The following is a 15056-nucleotide window of genomic DNA, read 5'->3' as shown; positions in this document are numbered from 1 at the left end:
TTTGCAAAGGTAGTTCTCAAGCTGTGGTGATATAGGCCCAATTCCAAACCACCCAATACACCCTCTCCTTACCCACTTCCACTCTGTTTGCACATTCACGTGGAGGGTCTGCCTTATTAAGTGCCATCCTAAACCAATTAGTGAGGAGTGGAAATGGGTTATATAACCCTCCAACAGCGAGCACAGGCCGGCTTAACCAGCTGCCCTTAATGACGATGTGCAATGCCGTTTTGTGTTCGTCACAGAACACGTCCCAATGTCAGTTCAGTGAGACTACCGGTACAAACATTTATTATTTACATTCGTAAACTGCTCGAACTAAGATAGACATTTAATTTATTCCACTTTATTGTCATACAGACGTTATTAACTTAAAGTAAATAGATTGTATTTAGGATCAAATATATCCTTGTCTAGTCTAGTAAATGGTGCACATGTTCATTTAATTGTATGTAAAGTATATTTATACATATGTACACAACATATATTTATTATTTTAACCCATCTCAGCAGCTATAACCCCATCATTTCTTATATCTTCAACTGTGTAATACTGACTTCACAAACAATCCAATAATTTAGTGCAATATTTCAACTGTGCAATATTCTGGTTTACTCTGGCATTAACAATAATTTATTTATACAGTAAATTTAAACCAATATTCTTAATTATTTATACTATTCTTGCATTTTTACACACCTAATGATAGATCCTATTTTTCAGCATTATTATTTGCACTGTTCTACGTATATATATATATATATATATATATATATACATAACTCAATTTGTCCCCAGTAATCAATAAAGTATTTCTGATTCTGATATTTATTTATTTCCTTGCCGGAGGGAGGGAAGTTCGTCCCGAAGCTTGCCACTGTATTTATACCCTCCACCTTAAAGAAGGTGCTTCGTTGAGCTGTGAGTTTGACTACAGACAGAGTTCACTCCGTCACCCCGAGTGGGAGTGGGGAGGGACCGGATTGGAATTGGGCCATATTGTAATGAACCTGCATGTGATATAGGAAGGGGAGCCAAATCTGAATGGCTTGTTGAATCAAATGTTTACTGATCGAGGCAGCCCACAGAAAACTGACTGGGTTGTGTTATTTCACAGTTTGTGGGTCGGTAGGCAACTCCAGATACCCAAATCTATGTGCACAAGCACTGAAAAAGTGAGTTTTTCATGATATGTTCCCTTTAACAATCCATCATCTGACTGTTCAATTTGTCAGCCTGCTGAGCTTTCACTTGTTTTCAAACTGTTTCTGCACGGCAGCTGTGTAAAAAATGGAACTTCTCTTTGTTTTTATAATCAAGGTAATTTGACAAAATCCCACTTTAGAAAGGTTTTCCAAAATCATCTCAGTCCACTTTTGGTCAAAATCTAATCAGACACATAGCACTCATGATTATAATAACTTTTAACATACAGTATTGCCTATCAAGTTTTTTTAGGGATTTATTTATTTTATACAAATGAAAAGTAAAATTTAAAACAAACTTTTTTTTTAATGGTCATATTTTAGGAAGTGACCTCATCCTTTATGAGTAGTAGGTAATTGTATTTTTTCTAACACAATTCTGTACTTTCCCATCTAAGTCACTGTGAAAGGAGTGATACAAAAGTTATTTCAACTTTAACGCAGAGGCACTTTTTTGCTCAGAATATGTCTAAATATTAATAAGAGTATCTTTATTATATTGAGCCCAGCACATTTTACACAATCAATCCTCGATTCTCTCAAAGTTTAAAAGAATAGTTCCGACATTTTAGGAAGTATGCTTATTCGCTTTCCTGCCGAGAGTTAGATGAGAAGATTGATAGGCTAGCTGTCTGTCTTAGCATGCTACATATGAGCAGCCAGTTAGCTTAGCTTAGCACAAAGACTGGCTCTGTTGCTGGACACTCCAGGAAGTCACTAACCTGACCCGCCAGATGGTTTGTTACACAGAACCATCTGAGGTGCGGTCATTGGAAATTGTTCGGAAAAGGGCAGGCACTGGCAGGCAGGTGATTGGATGAACCATCTGTCAATCAAACCTTTGCAGAAGCCAGTCGGGAGAAGAGCGAAAACATGTATACATCGAGAACAGCCTTCAGTGCCGTTCTTTGTTCTTCTTTCAATGAGGATACTCTCCAGTTCTGATATAACTGATGCTATTGCAGCACCTACGCTAACCTCTTCAGGAGCCGCCATTGTTGTTTAGGACGAACAATCACCTCTCTGTGTCGTCACATCTCTCTCACACACCTACGCCACGCCCATAGCTGCCAGTAGCTCCTCTCAGGACACTGATTGGTCCGTGATCTGGCTTGCCGGACACAAACGCATAATTGACGCTTGTGTGATCCGCGATTATCGCGTGATCTTGTGACATCCTGAGAATCCAGCTGCCGTGCAAGGTAAGGTAGTCACCGCACCAAGCGGCAACCTCCGGTGCTGAAAAATTAATTTTGGCTCCAAAGCAAATAGAAGTATTTCCCAAATGTTGAACTATTCTCTATCTGTTACTATATCTACTATTATATATCTAACTGTCTAGTCTTTTTTTTTTTTTTTTTTTAAATCAAAATCTATGTAATGTATGAAATTGTTAAGAGTAATCAGCGGGGAAGTCATCTCATAAGTAAGCCTAATAAAAACAGTAGGTGTGATGGGTTTTTGTACATTGAGTGTCTTTTACCTATTTTACTATTTCACATTACACCAAAGAACAGCTTCATGCTATCTGATGATGAATACTGATTCAGTCCAGACAGTTCGCACGTAGTTGCCAGACAACTCTGACTCAGGTGTTATAAATGTCTCTCCCCTTCTTCCACTTAAAATGATTCATATTTGTGAGCTGTATGTGTACAAAACAAATATTTTACTGAAGTACACTAATAGCCCCTGAACACATTAACTCAAGTGCACAGTTTCAAATCCAAGCTGCCACGTTGTTCCATAAATATTTTAACTGGAACCTCACGGGAGATCAATAAAGTTAATTAAACATGGAGAGAAGGTAGAATACCTGCCTTTATAAGAAACTCTGGTAACACTTTACAGGAAGGCAATAAGGGTTTATATGCTCATGGTCGTGTCTAGAAGGAAGCCCCCAAACCGCGAAATCTGATCTGAGATATGCAAAAACTTGCAAAACCGACAACCAATCCTGACCTTAATCATTTAAGGTCAATGCCTAACCTTAACGACCTCACTAGAGTTTCCCCGGTTTTGGGGATCCCTTCTAGCAACTACCTCTGCTCACCCCTCCCTTTCCTAGACGCAGAGTGAAAACCGTGGCAACTGTGTGGTATCTTTCAGGACCTTCGCCTCGATTACTTTAAGAAAACGGAAGTCAGACGGCGGCTGGTGTTACCACAGTTTTGTGGCTCACGTTACCGCAGTTTCACATGCGTGTTGAAGAACTACGGTGGCCTTCAGGTAACGTAAAAACGTGAAAGGCTCTCTCTAGAGCCAGTGTTGGATTTGTCTGTTTTGGGCTACTGTAGAAACACGGCGGAGCAACATGGCGGACTCCTTGGAGAGTACCCGCTCCCTATGTAGACATGAAGAGCTCATTCTAAGCTAACGAAAACACAACGATACTTATTTTACTTACTAAAGAAAACGTAGTTATGAATATTATATTCCATTTCTGCCAATAGATCCCCCGAAATCATACACACCAAGACTGCTTTGTATTTTTAGCTGCCAAATAAATAAAGGGTATGTTTTTCAGTTTGAAATACGTGATAAAGCACCTAGCTGCATAAACGGTTGTCCAAATACAATTTTTTGGGCTTTGAAGTTTTGTCGAGAAATATTCGAAGATATTCGAAGCTTCGCGACGCAGCCTGGTGCTGCCGGACTACTGTACACACACGCACCTCTAAACACAACAAACAGTGACATCCGTCTGAAAATAACTATTAATGATTCGTGTTGAATATGAATAACGTTGTGGGATATTTCCGTATATCATGGACTATTTGGGGATTTATACATTATTATTACATACTTAAATATATATACATATAAAAAACTAACTAAAACAAAGCAGTCGAATACTGATTTGGAGGTTGATTACCCTGGCAACGGTCGAAGCCTCAAAGCATTCGGGTCAGCCCTAGCTGCATGTATGTCTTAAAAGATAGCTTCTGATTTCATCAAGTCTATCTTTGTACAATTCTCAAATGCCCGTATGGACATTGAAAGAGTTTTCTCTAATCACTCCTCTTGTTCATACTGCCTGTGTAGAGATCCCTTGTTAGCCAACTCTAATGGAAAAGGTGGGCGGACAAAATCCACAGTCCTCATTCTAGCTAAACTAATATGAGGCTTTAGCAGTCTGGGTTTGCCAAATCGAGTCTTCCAAAGTTATGCTCCTCTCAGGAATAAATTCCCTTTTAGTGTTACTATCGCTTCACTCTGCTGCCCTGCTCAGCAAGAAATCTCTGCACAGGAAACACTTAAACTAGTACTAATAGGCCTGTATATTTAGGAAGACACCTCTCTTCACAGTCAGTATGGAGAGGATACATTATTACAGAGATATACATGTAGACATGTGAGTCAAAACAGACTTGTCTATCCTTTAACCCACATATTTATATTGCGTTGATGCTTCAGATACAGTACACACAGGTGGTACTGTGCTGTTTCATCAGGATTAATGCACAGTCTGCATTTTCCATGTAAGCCAACATTATTGGTGCTCCAGCAGCAGCCTGACTGACAAACAACATGTTGAAGCTGTGGTGAGTGAGGTAACCTGCAATCCTTCGTGGTGGTTATTAAGTGGATTAACCTCTTTAGATTAGTCTTAGCCATTTCTCCCATCTGTCTACTGTTACACCACAGATCTGCTACTACAGCCACCACAGGACACACACACACACACACACACACACACACACACACAAGAAAACACAGCAAAAGAGGCATTAGAAATATGTTTACATGAGCATGTAAGCAAATCTTCTCCCACTGACGTTGTGTACCGTAACACACACACACACACACACACACACACACACACACACACACACACACGCACACACACACACACACACACATACACACACACACACACACACACACACACACACACACACACGCACGCACACACACACACACACACACACGATCAAATGCATGCTCACATGCTTACATTTTACTGCTGGCATGCTCACACAGTGGCCTTTGCCTCACATGCAAGAAAACCCTAATCTGTGATTAGTCGTTGGTTATTATTCTCAGTTGAGTGAACAGCAGACATGCAACTCATGTTGCACGTTATGCATATCTCTCCATATAGACCGATTTAGACTAAATATATAAGTGTGTCTCCTTGTAGTCGTTTTGCATGTCTTTGCAATCATTTTGTGTGTCTCTGTAGTTGTTTCGCGTCTCCTTGTAGTTGTTTTGTGACTCTTTGTAGTTGTGTGTCTCTTTGTAGTCATTTTGAGTCTCTTTATAATCATTTTGCATCTATTTGTAATCGTTTTGCGTCTATTTGTAAATGGTTTGCCTCTATTTGTAATTGTTTTGCGTCTATTAGTAAACGTTTGCGTCTATTTTTAACCATTTTGCATCTCTTTGTAGTCATTTTGAGTCTCTTTATAATCATTTTGCATCTATTTGTAATCGTTTTGCGTCTATTCGTAAACGTTTTGTGTCTATTTGTAAATGGTTTGCCTCTATTTGTAATTGTTTTGCGTCTATTAGTAAACGTTTGCGTCTATTTTTAACCATTTTGCATCTCTTTGTAGTCATTTTTAGTCTCTTTATAATCGTTTTGCATCTATTTGTAATCGTTTTGCGTCTCTTTGTAGCTGTTATGCATCTATTTGTAAATGTTTTGCATCCATTTGTAAATGTTTTGCGTCTATTTGTAACCATTTTGCATCTCTTTGTAATTGTTATGCGTCTCTTTGTAATCGTTTTGCGTTTATTTGTAAACGTTTTGCATCTATTTGTAACCATTTTGCATCTCTTTGTAATTGTTATGCGTCTCTTTGTAATCGTTTTGCGTTTATTTGTAAACGTTTTGCATCTATTTGTAAACATTTTGCATCTATTTGTAATTGTTTTGTGTCTCTTTGTAATCATTTAGCATCTATTTGTAAATGTTTTGTGTCTCTTTTTAGTTGTTATGTGACTCTTTGTAGACGTTTTGATTGACTTTCCAGCAAGGAATGTTAAAGGTTTGTTTTTTTCAAATTGATTTATTCTGATGAAAGCCTAAAGAAAAGTTACAAAGAGCTCTGTTTTTCTATAGGAGGCCACAGAGGATCGTATTCCTCATGACTTGTTATCTTCTGATCACCAGCAAAATAATTAGACTAAATTAAATTATAGAAAAAATTATTGCATGTTTACATGAAAATGTACACCCTAACCTCAAAATATCCCTGCATGTTTCAGTCTCTCATACACAAATTTGTTATTTGATATTTGCTAGAAATAGGGGAGAAAAAGGGCTGTCAATCGATCAAAATATTTAATTGTGATTAATTGCATGATTGTAGTTAATCAGGATTAATTGCACATTTTTTATCTGTTCGTTATAATCTGGAGTGGGCAAATATGCTGCTTTATGCAAATGTATATATATATATTTATTATTAGAAATCAATTAACAACACAAAACAATGATAAATATTGTCCAGAAACCCTCACAGGTACTGCATTTAGCATAAAGAATATGCTCAAATCATAACATTGCAAACTGCAGCCCAACAGGCAACAACAGCTGTCAGTGTGTCAGTGTGCTGACTTGACTCAAATTAAAAAAAATATTTAATTTTGTGGGTATATTTTATAATGAATAGTTTCCAAATTCTTATATGTGATGCCTGTCTGATATTAACCACCATAACTCATAAATCAGCATGTATGGCCAGTGCACAAATTTGGTACATTTATCCTTCCACAAAACCACATTTCCAGGCAGTTAGAAAATAAGCATGATTATGTAATACCCATGTCTGTTCTGATACAGAGCTACACCCAGATGTACATGACAAACCTCTAGGCTACACATTTTCTGTAGTTGAAATAACACATTTAGAAGATTAGGCAGCCCTGATACAGGTAGACAGGTAGCCTACAGGTGCTCTTTCAGTGCTTTCTAGTTCTTACTGTGTTGCTGCTTCTCCAGGTAGATAAAGTGTTGTTCTTAACTAGGTTACTCACCAAAGAGAAGCTACCTGTGTTGAAGGAAGGCCATCTGGTAGAGGTCAAAGTGTGTAAACAAACTACGACGCATGCGCCCAGTTCATTGCCGTTTTCTTTTCGGTCGTGTCTAGAAGGGAGCCCGCAAATTGCGAAATCTGCCCGACGACCTATCCTAACCTTAACTAACGAGATCAATGCCTAACCTTAATCATCTCGCGAGAGTTTCCCCAATTAGCTGTTTCCCTTCTAGACACGACCCTTCTTTTCTGAGCACCTGACTTTTGATGAGTGGCCTTTTTTTTTTATTTCTTTTTTTTATAGTTATTTATAATGATTTAATTCCCAGTGTAGTTTAAGTGCACAGATATCGTTTTGGACATTAAGTTTATTGTTAAACTGTAAAATATCCATCCACAAGAATCAGATTCAGATTTATATTGCCAAGTACATACAGTAGCCTACATGGAATTTGACTCCAGTTTTATGCAGCGCTCTCAATGTACTTATACAGAATAGAAATAACAGCAACAACAAAAATCATGTGCCTCTGTGTTCTCCGGTGCTCCTGATGGCATCTGCAAGATTTCACAGACCAGAGGAAAACAACCAATCAGAGCCGAGCTGGAGTCTTGCCGACTCTGAGCAGCTGTCAATCACTCACAAACTCGGATCAAACATGAATTAATATTCTGTTACTGTAATGCCTATTTCTGTCCTCAAATGTTTTCAGAAACATCTTGTAGTGTACTGTTTAGCTGTAAAATGATAAAGTTTATGACCTGACAGCCATTTTGAGATCAGTTGAGGAAATACCAAGCACCGCCCACCAGCCGGAGCAAATTTTTCTCATTTTACAGCTAGAGAGTACACTACAAGATGTTTCTGAAAACATTTGAGGCAGGAAATAGGCATTACAGTAACAGAATATTGATTCATATTTGATCAGCGCTGCCTAGTTTGACCGTTTGATTGGAGTTCGCAAGTTATTAACAGCTGTCTCCGTTGAATGAACAGCCAATAGGAACGCTCTCTCTTTGAAATGACCTGTGATTGACTAAAGTCTCCCGTCTCGGGGTAGATTTTTTAAAGCCTAAGAAACAGAGCCATGAGGAGGTGCAGAAGTCTAGTTTTCGCTCAGAATACTTGAATAACAATATGCTGAAAGGTTATTATCAAATTTTTGACAAATGATGCCAAAAACATTCTGCCTACTGCTACTTTAAAGGTGCATCATTACATGTCTTTGTATCAAGTGTTTGATAACCACATTTGAAATCATTGCAAAAAAATGTTGTTTATATATTGGACGATATATTGATATCAGCCCCAAAAATCCAGTATCAGCCGGCTCTATAACACAGATTCATAGCCTTTACCGTACATGGACTTATCGTGCTCACTGTCGTGTGTAGTCACCCCCCAAAAGTCCATTCTGAGCCAGGAAAAACACTGTCATGGTCGGTGACCGGGGTGCCCCACTCACCAAAACATTTCTATGTTTATATGGAACGTATCAAAAGATTTTGGCCACAAACAAACTATTATTTGCATCCCAGTCTGAGTTATTACTAATGATGATTTGATTTTTGCTACAGGCCTAACATACCATGAAACACAAATCATGTAACTACTAATACATGTAAAAACAATTTCAGCAGCTCCCGAGTGAATCCTCCGTGAGTCAAGCCTTGGTGAACTGAGACTAATTTATATTCGGCTCTCACATGATGCCAGTGGACTGAATGTTAGTCGGCCAATCGATTGATTCAACAGTTTGGAAGCTCCTGCCAGGAAAGTGGCCTTATCCGGCCCCGTGCACACTGGAAGTCATTACCACTCGTTTAGCCACGAGGCCCCGGGGCAGAAGAGGACATCAAGAAACAACAAGTGAGGAAAAAAACACAGACTCTGCTCTTCCCTCAGGAAAAAACACACAAGTGCCTTGATGTAATATAAGGTGAGCATGTGACTTTAGTGTCACTGAGACATCCTGTATAGGTGGTGTCAGTCAAAACTAATACATGTAATCATCACACATATATGAACGATGGGTCTGTTTACAAACCATTACTCACCACATACTACACAAACAGGTCAGATTAGATAAACTTTAGTATTGTTACGGCAGATAAAAGGGAGAGAATGGAGGAAGGAAATAAAAAACTGAGTTAAAAAGGGATAAATAGAGGAGAAGAAATAAAAGAGACACACACACACACACTCAAAATATGGAAATTGGAGCTCCGACAACATGCAGCAGAGCTGGCCAGACAGGTCACGACCTCCCTCTACCACACACACATCTGTCACTGTGACCTCTGACCTCCCACATTGTTAGGATGCAGAGGCAGGGGAACGACCCCGTTGACCCGACTCTCCTTTTCCTCACTCGCTTTCAGCTCCATTTCTGCAGATCTTTAGCCACAATAATATGTGTTTGCTCTTTTGTTTGATTCTCATCTGAATCTGATCCCTTTAACTGCTGAGGCAACACTGTTTCCACACAGAGATTTTATCTGAACTTGCATTACGTTACTTAAAATGTAGGTCACTCCTGAAAAGACTGGATGTGTGCCTGCAGGATAAACCAGTTTGTTTGTCTGAAGGATAAACCAGTTTGTTTTGTCTATGAGTGGTAGGCGGTGGGGTGAGCACAGTGAGACAAAACATGTAAAGTGTTGGTGTTTGGCTCCACCTGGTGGTCGGCTACAATCATTACGTTTATCCAGACTTTCAGCTGTAGTTTCAGTGATTATCCCTGGCCGACCTACAAAGCCAGAACTCATGTCAATTTTACAAATAATAATTATAAACTGAAGCCTAAATTTAATATTAATCACAACAGTGGTCCTTATGTTGATATCAAGGGCCCAAATATCAGCCTTTCCTCTTTTTCTGGAGTTATGAAATTCCAAAATCATAAGCAAAAATAATTATTAAACGAATTACCGCCTCGCAGTTGTATGCCTAAGCCATCCAGTCAAGTTGCAGTTTACATCCATGTCTGACCAGACTCAAAAAGGTATTAAGTTGCGGGCCCTAGTCTGTGGAACAAACTGCCTCTCCACATCAGATCGGCTCCCTCTACAGAGTCCTTCAAAGCACAGTGCAAGACCCAACTCTTCTCTTTGGCTTTTGAATGTACTTGAATTGTGATTACTAATTGGCCTTTTATAAAGCTCATAACAGTCTTTTACTCATGGATTTGATCTTGGTCTCTGTCTGTGGATGTGTGTGATTTTGTTGTCTGCACTGTTGACCTGTTTTTATTCTGCCTATGTCTGTAAAGCACTTTGGTCAGCTCATGTTGTTTTAAATGTGCTATAGAAATACATTTGACTTGACTTGACTTAACCACTTAACCCTCCGGCCGCTATTCTGTCTTTCAGAGGTTGTTGCGGGCTGAGTTTTCAAGCTAGAATGAAGATACTGGTATCATATGAAACTACAAAGCCGAAGGAATCCATTGGTATCAAACTTCTCGAGAAGAACGTTAAATAACGCTACAAAGTTACATTAAATTTTGGCGAGGAAAAACTGGCATGGCGATTTTCAAAGGGGTCTCCCCTGAACATCCCCTGTCCCCCACCCCTACCCCTCTAAAAAAAAAAAAGGGCGGGATGGTACGGGGTTAGGAGTATTTTTGGCAAAATGGAAGTTATCACTATATTAACATGTATGATTCCAGTGAATAATTTCCAGTGAGAAACATGCTGTCTTCACATTGGGACTATTTTTACAGACGACTGTTAGAGAGCTTCGTCACGAGGTGCAACGGCAATCACCTGAAGCTCAATATCAGCAAACCCCCCCCCTACCCCCTCCCAGGTTGTCATCCAGGGAGAGGACTTTGTTAAGCTTTGTTGTTCTTGATCTGCTGTACGTCTATCGATGTGTAAGTTCAATGAGAGAAACAAAAAAACAGAGTCAAATTCCTTGTATGTGGGTCATTAAAATTCACCACAGTTTCAAGGTGGGCACCCAAGATTAGTGTCACCAATTCAGTATGCGACCAAATGTGAAATATGATACACAATCTCCCCTTCTGCTCCCAAGTTATGGCATTGAATAATCTAATTTATGAAGGTATCGCGAACGCTCAGGTTCAGGTAAGATCGCAAACAAATTATTAGACATGTGTATAAAACTAACGTTTGTATAACAAGAGATGAATGCATACAAATTTGTCAAAGTTACAATCCAAACATTCGTCAAATTGCATTGAAGTGTATGGGATCTTTGGTTTTCTTTCCCCCAAAAGGGGGCACAACATTGACCTTTTCTGAAGTACCCGTATGTGCCGGTCTGATGCATATAAAAAAGTCATCACTTAATTATTTTATCCTATTAGAGATTTGTGTGAAATGTTGTCATAATTAACATATAAATTCTTGAGTTATGGCCAAAAACGGGTTTTGTGAGGTCACAGTGACCTTGACCTTTGACCACCAAATTCTAATCAGTTCATCTTGAAGAAATTCCCTCCAGGCAATCCTGAGATATGACCTTCACGAGAATGGGATGGACGGGCGGACAACTTGAAAACATAAAGCCTCTACGACAGCCGTGATGTTTTCTGTGTTGTCGTCCCATTCTCGGGATAAAACACAAAACAATGTAGGCACTATGAATGATAGTAAATTGGTTTTATTGGTGGGCATGAAATACTAACTATAAACAGAAAGTGCTTAGATTAGACTTTAAAAATAAAAAATCTGTTGAAATAAAATTTTAGAACAAAAACATGTAGACTTGAATTACAGTAACGTTGACAACTTCTCTTACATCTCAAACATAATGAAGGAGAGAACTAACACAAAAGCCTACAAACAACACAGTCGACAGACAGACAGACAGCAGAAGTCACTCTGTTGACTCCTCCTTCATATGTCATATTTATTGCACCTACCAGACCTTTGTCAACGACCTTCCACCTGACTTATAACAGAGATGCAAAATCCCACCCAAAACTGAGGAGAAACTTCACCAGCGTGCTTTTTGTTCACTTTAAACAGGAATGTGAACCACTCTAAAATTGCACTTTTTACCTTCAAAATTTCTCTTTTAATACTTGCAGAAAGCTGCTTTAAGAGTTTCGGGGAGGATTTCACATCACTGATATGGTCTTATATGTCAATATTCACATACAGGGACACTTCATTTTCACATACATGAACCCATTCTTCAGATTGATCTCATTCACAGCCCCACACAGCTGGAGTGAGCTTCATAGCACTCACAGCAGAAGGCCTGTTGTTCTTCAATCGCCCCGGATTACAGACTGTAGTTGAGTAGCAGCCTTCATCATCATCAGTGAGGAAAACACACCAGAGATACTTCTATGTCAGCTACACAACTCCTCTTCAAACCCTCGGACATGAATGCGACAGTCGAGGCAAGACCGCCGAGTATGCTCACATACAGTTTCTCCTTCGTTTAATTACAGTACAAAGTCAGTTTCCTTCAATCAAAATGATGCAAACTTGAGTTGAGTTTATGAGACATCGAAGCAATTGAAGTACACATATGTCTGAAAGCAATTTAACATTTAAGACTGAAGAGAAGAATCCAAAACTAACACATTTTCTTCATGCCACTTTTGCTCTAAAAGCTGAATACTGAAATGCATTAAATCATTTAATAAAATTACATTAAGTTACATTAAAACATTTAAATCCTAAACTAGGAGACGACTTAATACTTATTACCGAGCGACTCTCTGGACAAATGAGAACTCAATGTCATGAGGCAAACAGTGTTTCTAACACCATTTCAGGGGGAGTATTGTTGTTCTTCGATGCGCTCGGCACGACTGAAATGCTGACTCATCAGTGAGCATCCCTACTTAGTCACTCTGCTTTGCGTGGTTAAAAGAGTCAGTTACTCATTCGCCCACACAGGCTGAAGGAAAAGTCCCACGTCTGCTGTACGAATCCCAGATAAGAATCTGCCAGCCTGATTCTGCTGCCACATTTTCTCCTGCAGAATAATGACACATTACCAGCTGATCCTCATCCTGTTTGTATTTAGCGGCCGTGAAAACTGAAGCACTTTATGATGCGCGGTAATCCACCATGTAATGTCCACATCAATACAATTGGGTATATCTTAGGAAAAAAAGAGGTCCTGGGTGAATTGTGGTTCATTTATCCAAAGATGTTGAAGACGATGGAGAACAATATGAGAATAAAAAATCCTGTTTTCTTCCTCAGTTTCTTCTTCTATGTACTTGGATATTTCTCTCCTCTTGCATCACTCTTTGAACAGTCCAGAGTGATTCTTGGTATAACACATTTCAGTGTTGCTCCGTCTTGATGAGAACTCCTCAAAGGTTATTTTTCAGTCGAAGCTCGGTTGCTCGAGAGTCTCTATTTCAGAGCGGCTCATGTCTGCTGCACAGTGACGACCTCATGGCGGTGAGTAGTTACAAACGGCCACAGACGTGTTGTTGTTTGGGTTGCAGGTGTTTGCAGATGAGCAGCTCCTGTGTCTTCCAGATGTACTCCTGACAGTCAGCCAGGACAGATGCTGTTCACTTAGCGAAACGGCTCTTGGGCTGAGCTCCAGGACTGGAAGAGCAGCCCAGATGTCTCCTGTGGTTCGTCCAGCGCCGACGCAGCACAAAGTCATAGTTGGCGGAGGTGCACATGGCATAAAATACGTTGGCTTTGTCGGGGATCTGGAGATCTGAGGCAGAAAGAGGAATGATGTATGTTTTGCAGTTTTATTTTCCATCAGCCCACTTTATCTGCTCCTATTACTGTTAGTGATTACAGATATTTCTCAGAGTGATTTTTGGAAATGCCGGCATTTTAAATCTATTTATTACACGGCTTTGTTGAATACTTGATTGTCATTGGTGATCTTGCTTGTGTCTTTGATCACAAGTAACTGACAAAAGGAGAGACTCCGTGTCCAAAAAGACAGAAAAGGAGGCTTTGGAGTTAATCCTGTTCTGAGCAGGTTTTACCTGCAAACTTTAGACAGAAAAGCCCGAGGGGAAGATACTGACCTTTTCCATTGTTGAGCACCTGGCAGAGGTTGAAATTATGGGAGCCGAAGTCCTCCATGTTGTGTTTTTCAAGAGCCCTCTCAATCACCTCACGTGTGTGGTCCTGACTGGTCAGCTAGGGATGAGACGGACAGCCAGATGTCAAAATACAACCACAACTATACATGTGACAATTACCTACATTTGAAAGCCTGTCATTTTTATTTAGAACACACACACACACACACACACACACACACATGTATACATACATACACACACATTACATTACCAGTATTATACAGAATATATATATATATATATATATATATATATATATATATATATATATATATGCATTACATTACCCTTCATTTTTGTGCGCAGAATGCATGCACTAGATTGGCCAGGGAGAAGGAGCACCTGTTACAGTCAGCGACTGTCTCAGGATATATATCAGCTTTGCTTAAAGGAACAGTGTTTATGATCTGGTGGTATCTAGTGCTGAGGTTGCAGATTACAACCAACGGAAACTTTTCCCATGTGACAAGTGTGGTGAAGCGAGAGAGAGAGATAGAGAGACAGAGCGACGGCAACAGGAGCGAGTAACGTTATCGACTCCGGCCCAAATAGGAAAAGTTAACAGAGTTTGATTTGTCCGTTCTGGGCTACTGTAGAAACATGGCGGTGCAACATGGCGGACTCCGTGAAGAGGACCCGCTCCCTATGTAGATATAAACGACTCATTCTAAGGTAACAAAAACACAACAACTCTTATTGTCAGGTGATTATTCACTAAAGAAAACATAATTATTAATGTTATATTCTATTTCTGCCAATAAATCCTCCTAATTGTTACACACTGGTCCTTTAAATGAACCCTATGCAAAAC

The 15056-nt window shown here is 39.5% G+C and overlaps 1 protein-coding gene across 4 annotated transcripts in view; it reads right to left on the bottom strand.

The window, feature by feature from the left end:
- Positions 1-11804: 11804 nt before the first annotated feature.
- Positions 11805-15056, bottom strand: part of rgl3a (ral guanine nucleotide dissociation stimulator-like 3a) — a 33660-nt gene continuing 30408 nt past the window's right edge. For all 4 annotated transcript variants that reach the window (XM_074628872.1, XM_074628871.1, XM_074628874.1 and 1 more), the window contains 2 exons: positions 14186-14300; positions 11805-13860 (listed from right to left, as the gene is read on the bottom strand). In XM_074628872.1, coding sequence (XP_074484973.1) covers positions 13706-13860; positions 14186-14300 — 270 coding nt within the window. In that variant the 3' untranslated portion in view covers positions 11805-13705. The remainder of the gene's footprint in view (positions 13861-14185; positions 14301-15056) is intronic.

The sequence above is a fragment of the Sebastes fasciatus genome, chromosome 3 (genome assembly GCF_043250625.1).
Source record: "Sebastes fasciatus isolate fSebFas1 chromosome 3, fSebFas1.pri, whole genome shotgun sequence".
Taxonomy (NCBI): domain Eukaryota; kingdom Metazoa; phylum Chordata; class Actinopteri; order Perciformes; family Sebastidae; genus Sebastes; species Sebastes fasciatus.
This window is presented reverse-complemented; position numbering and strand designations above follow the sequence as displayed.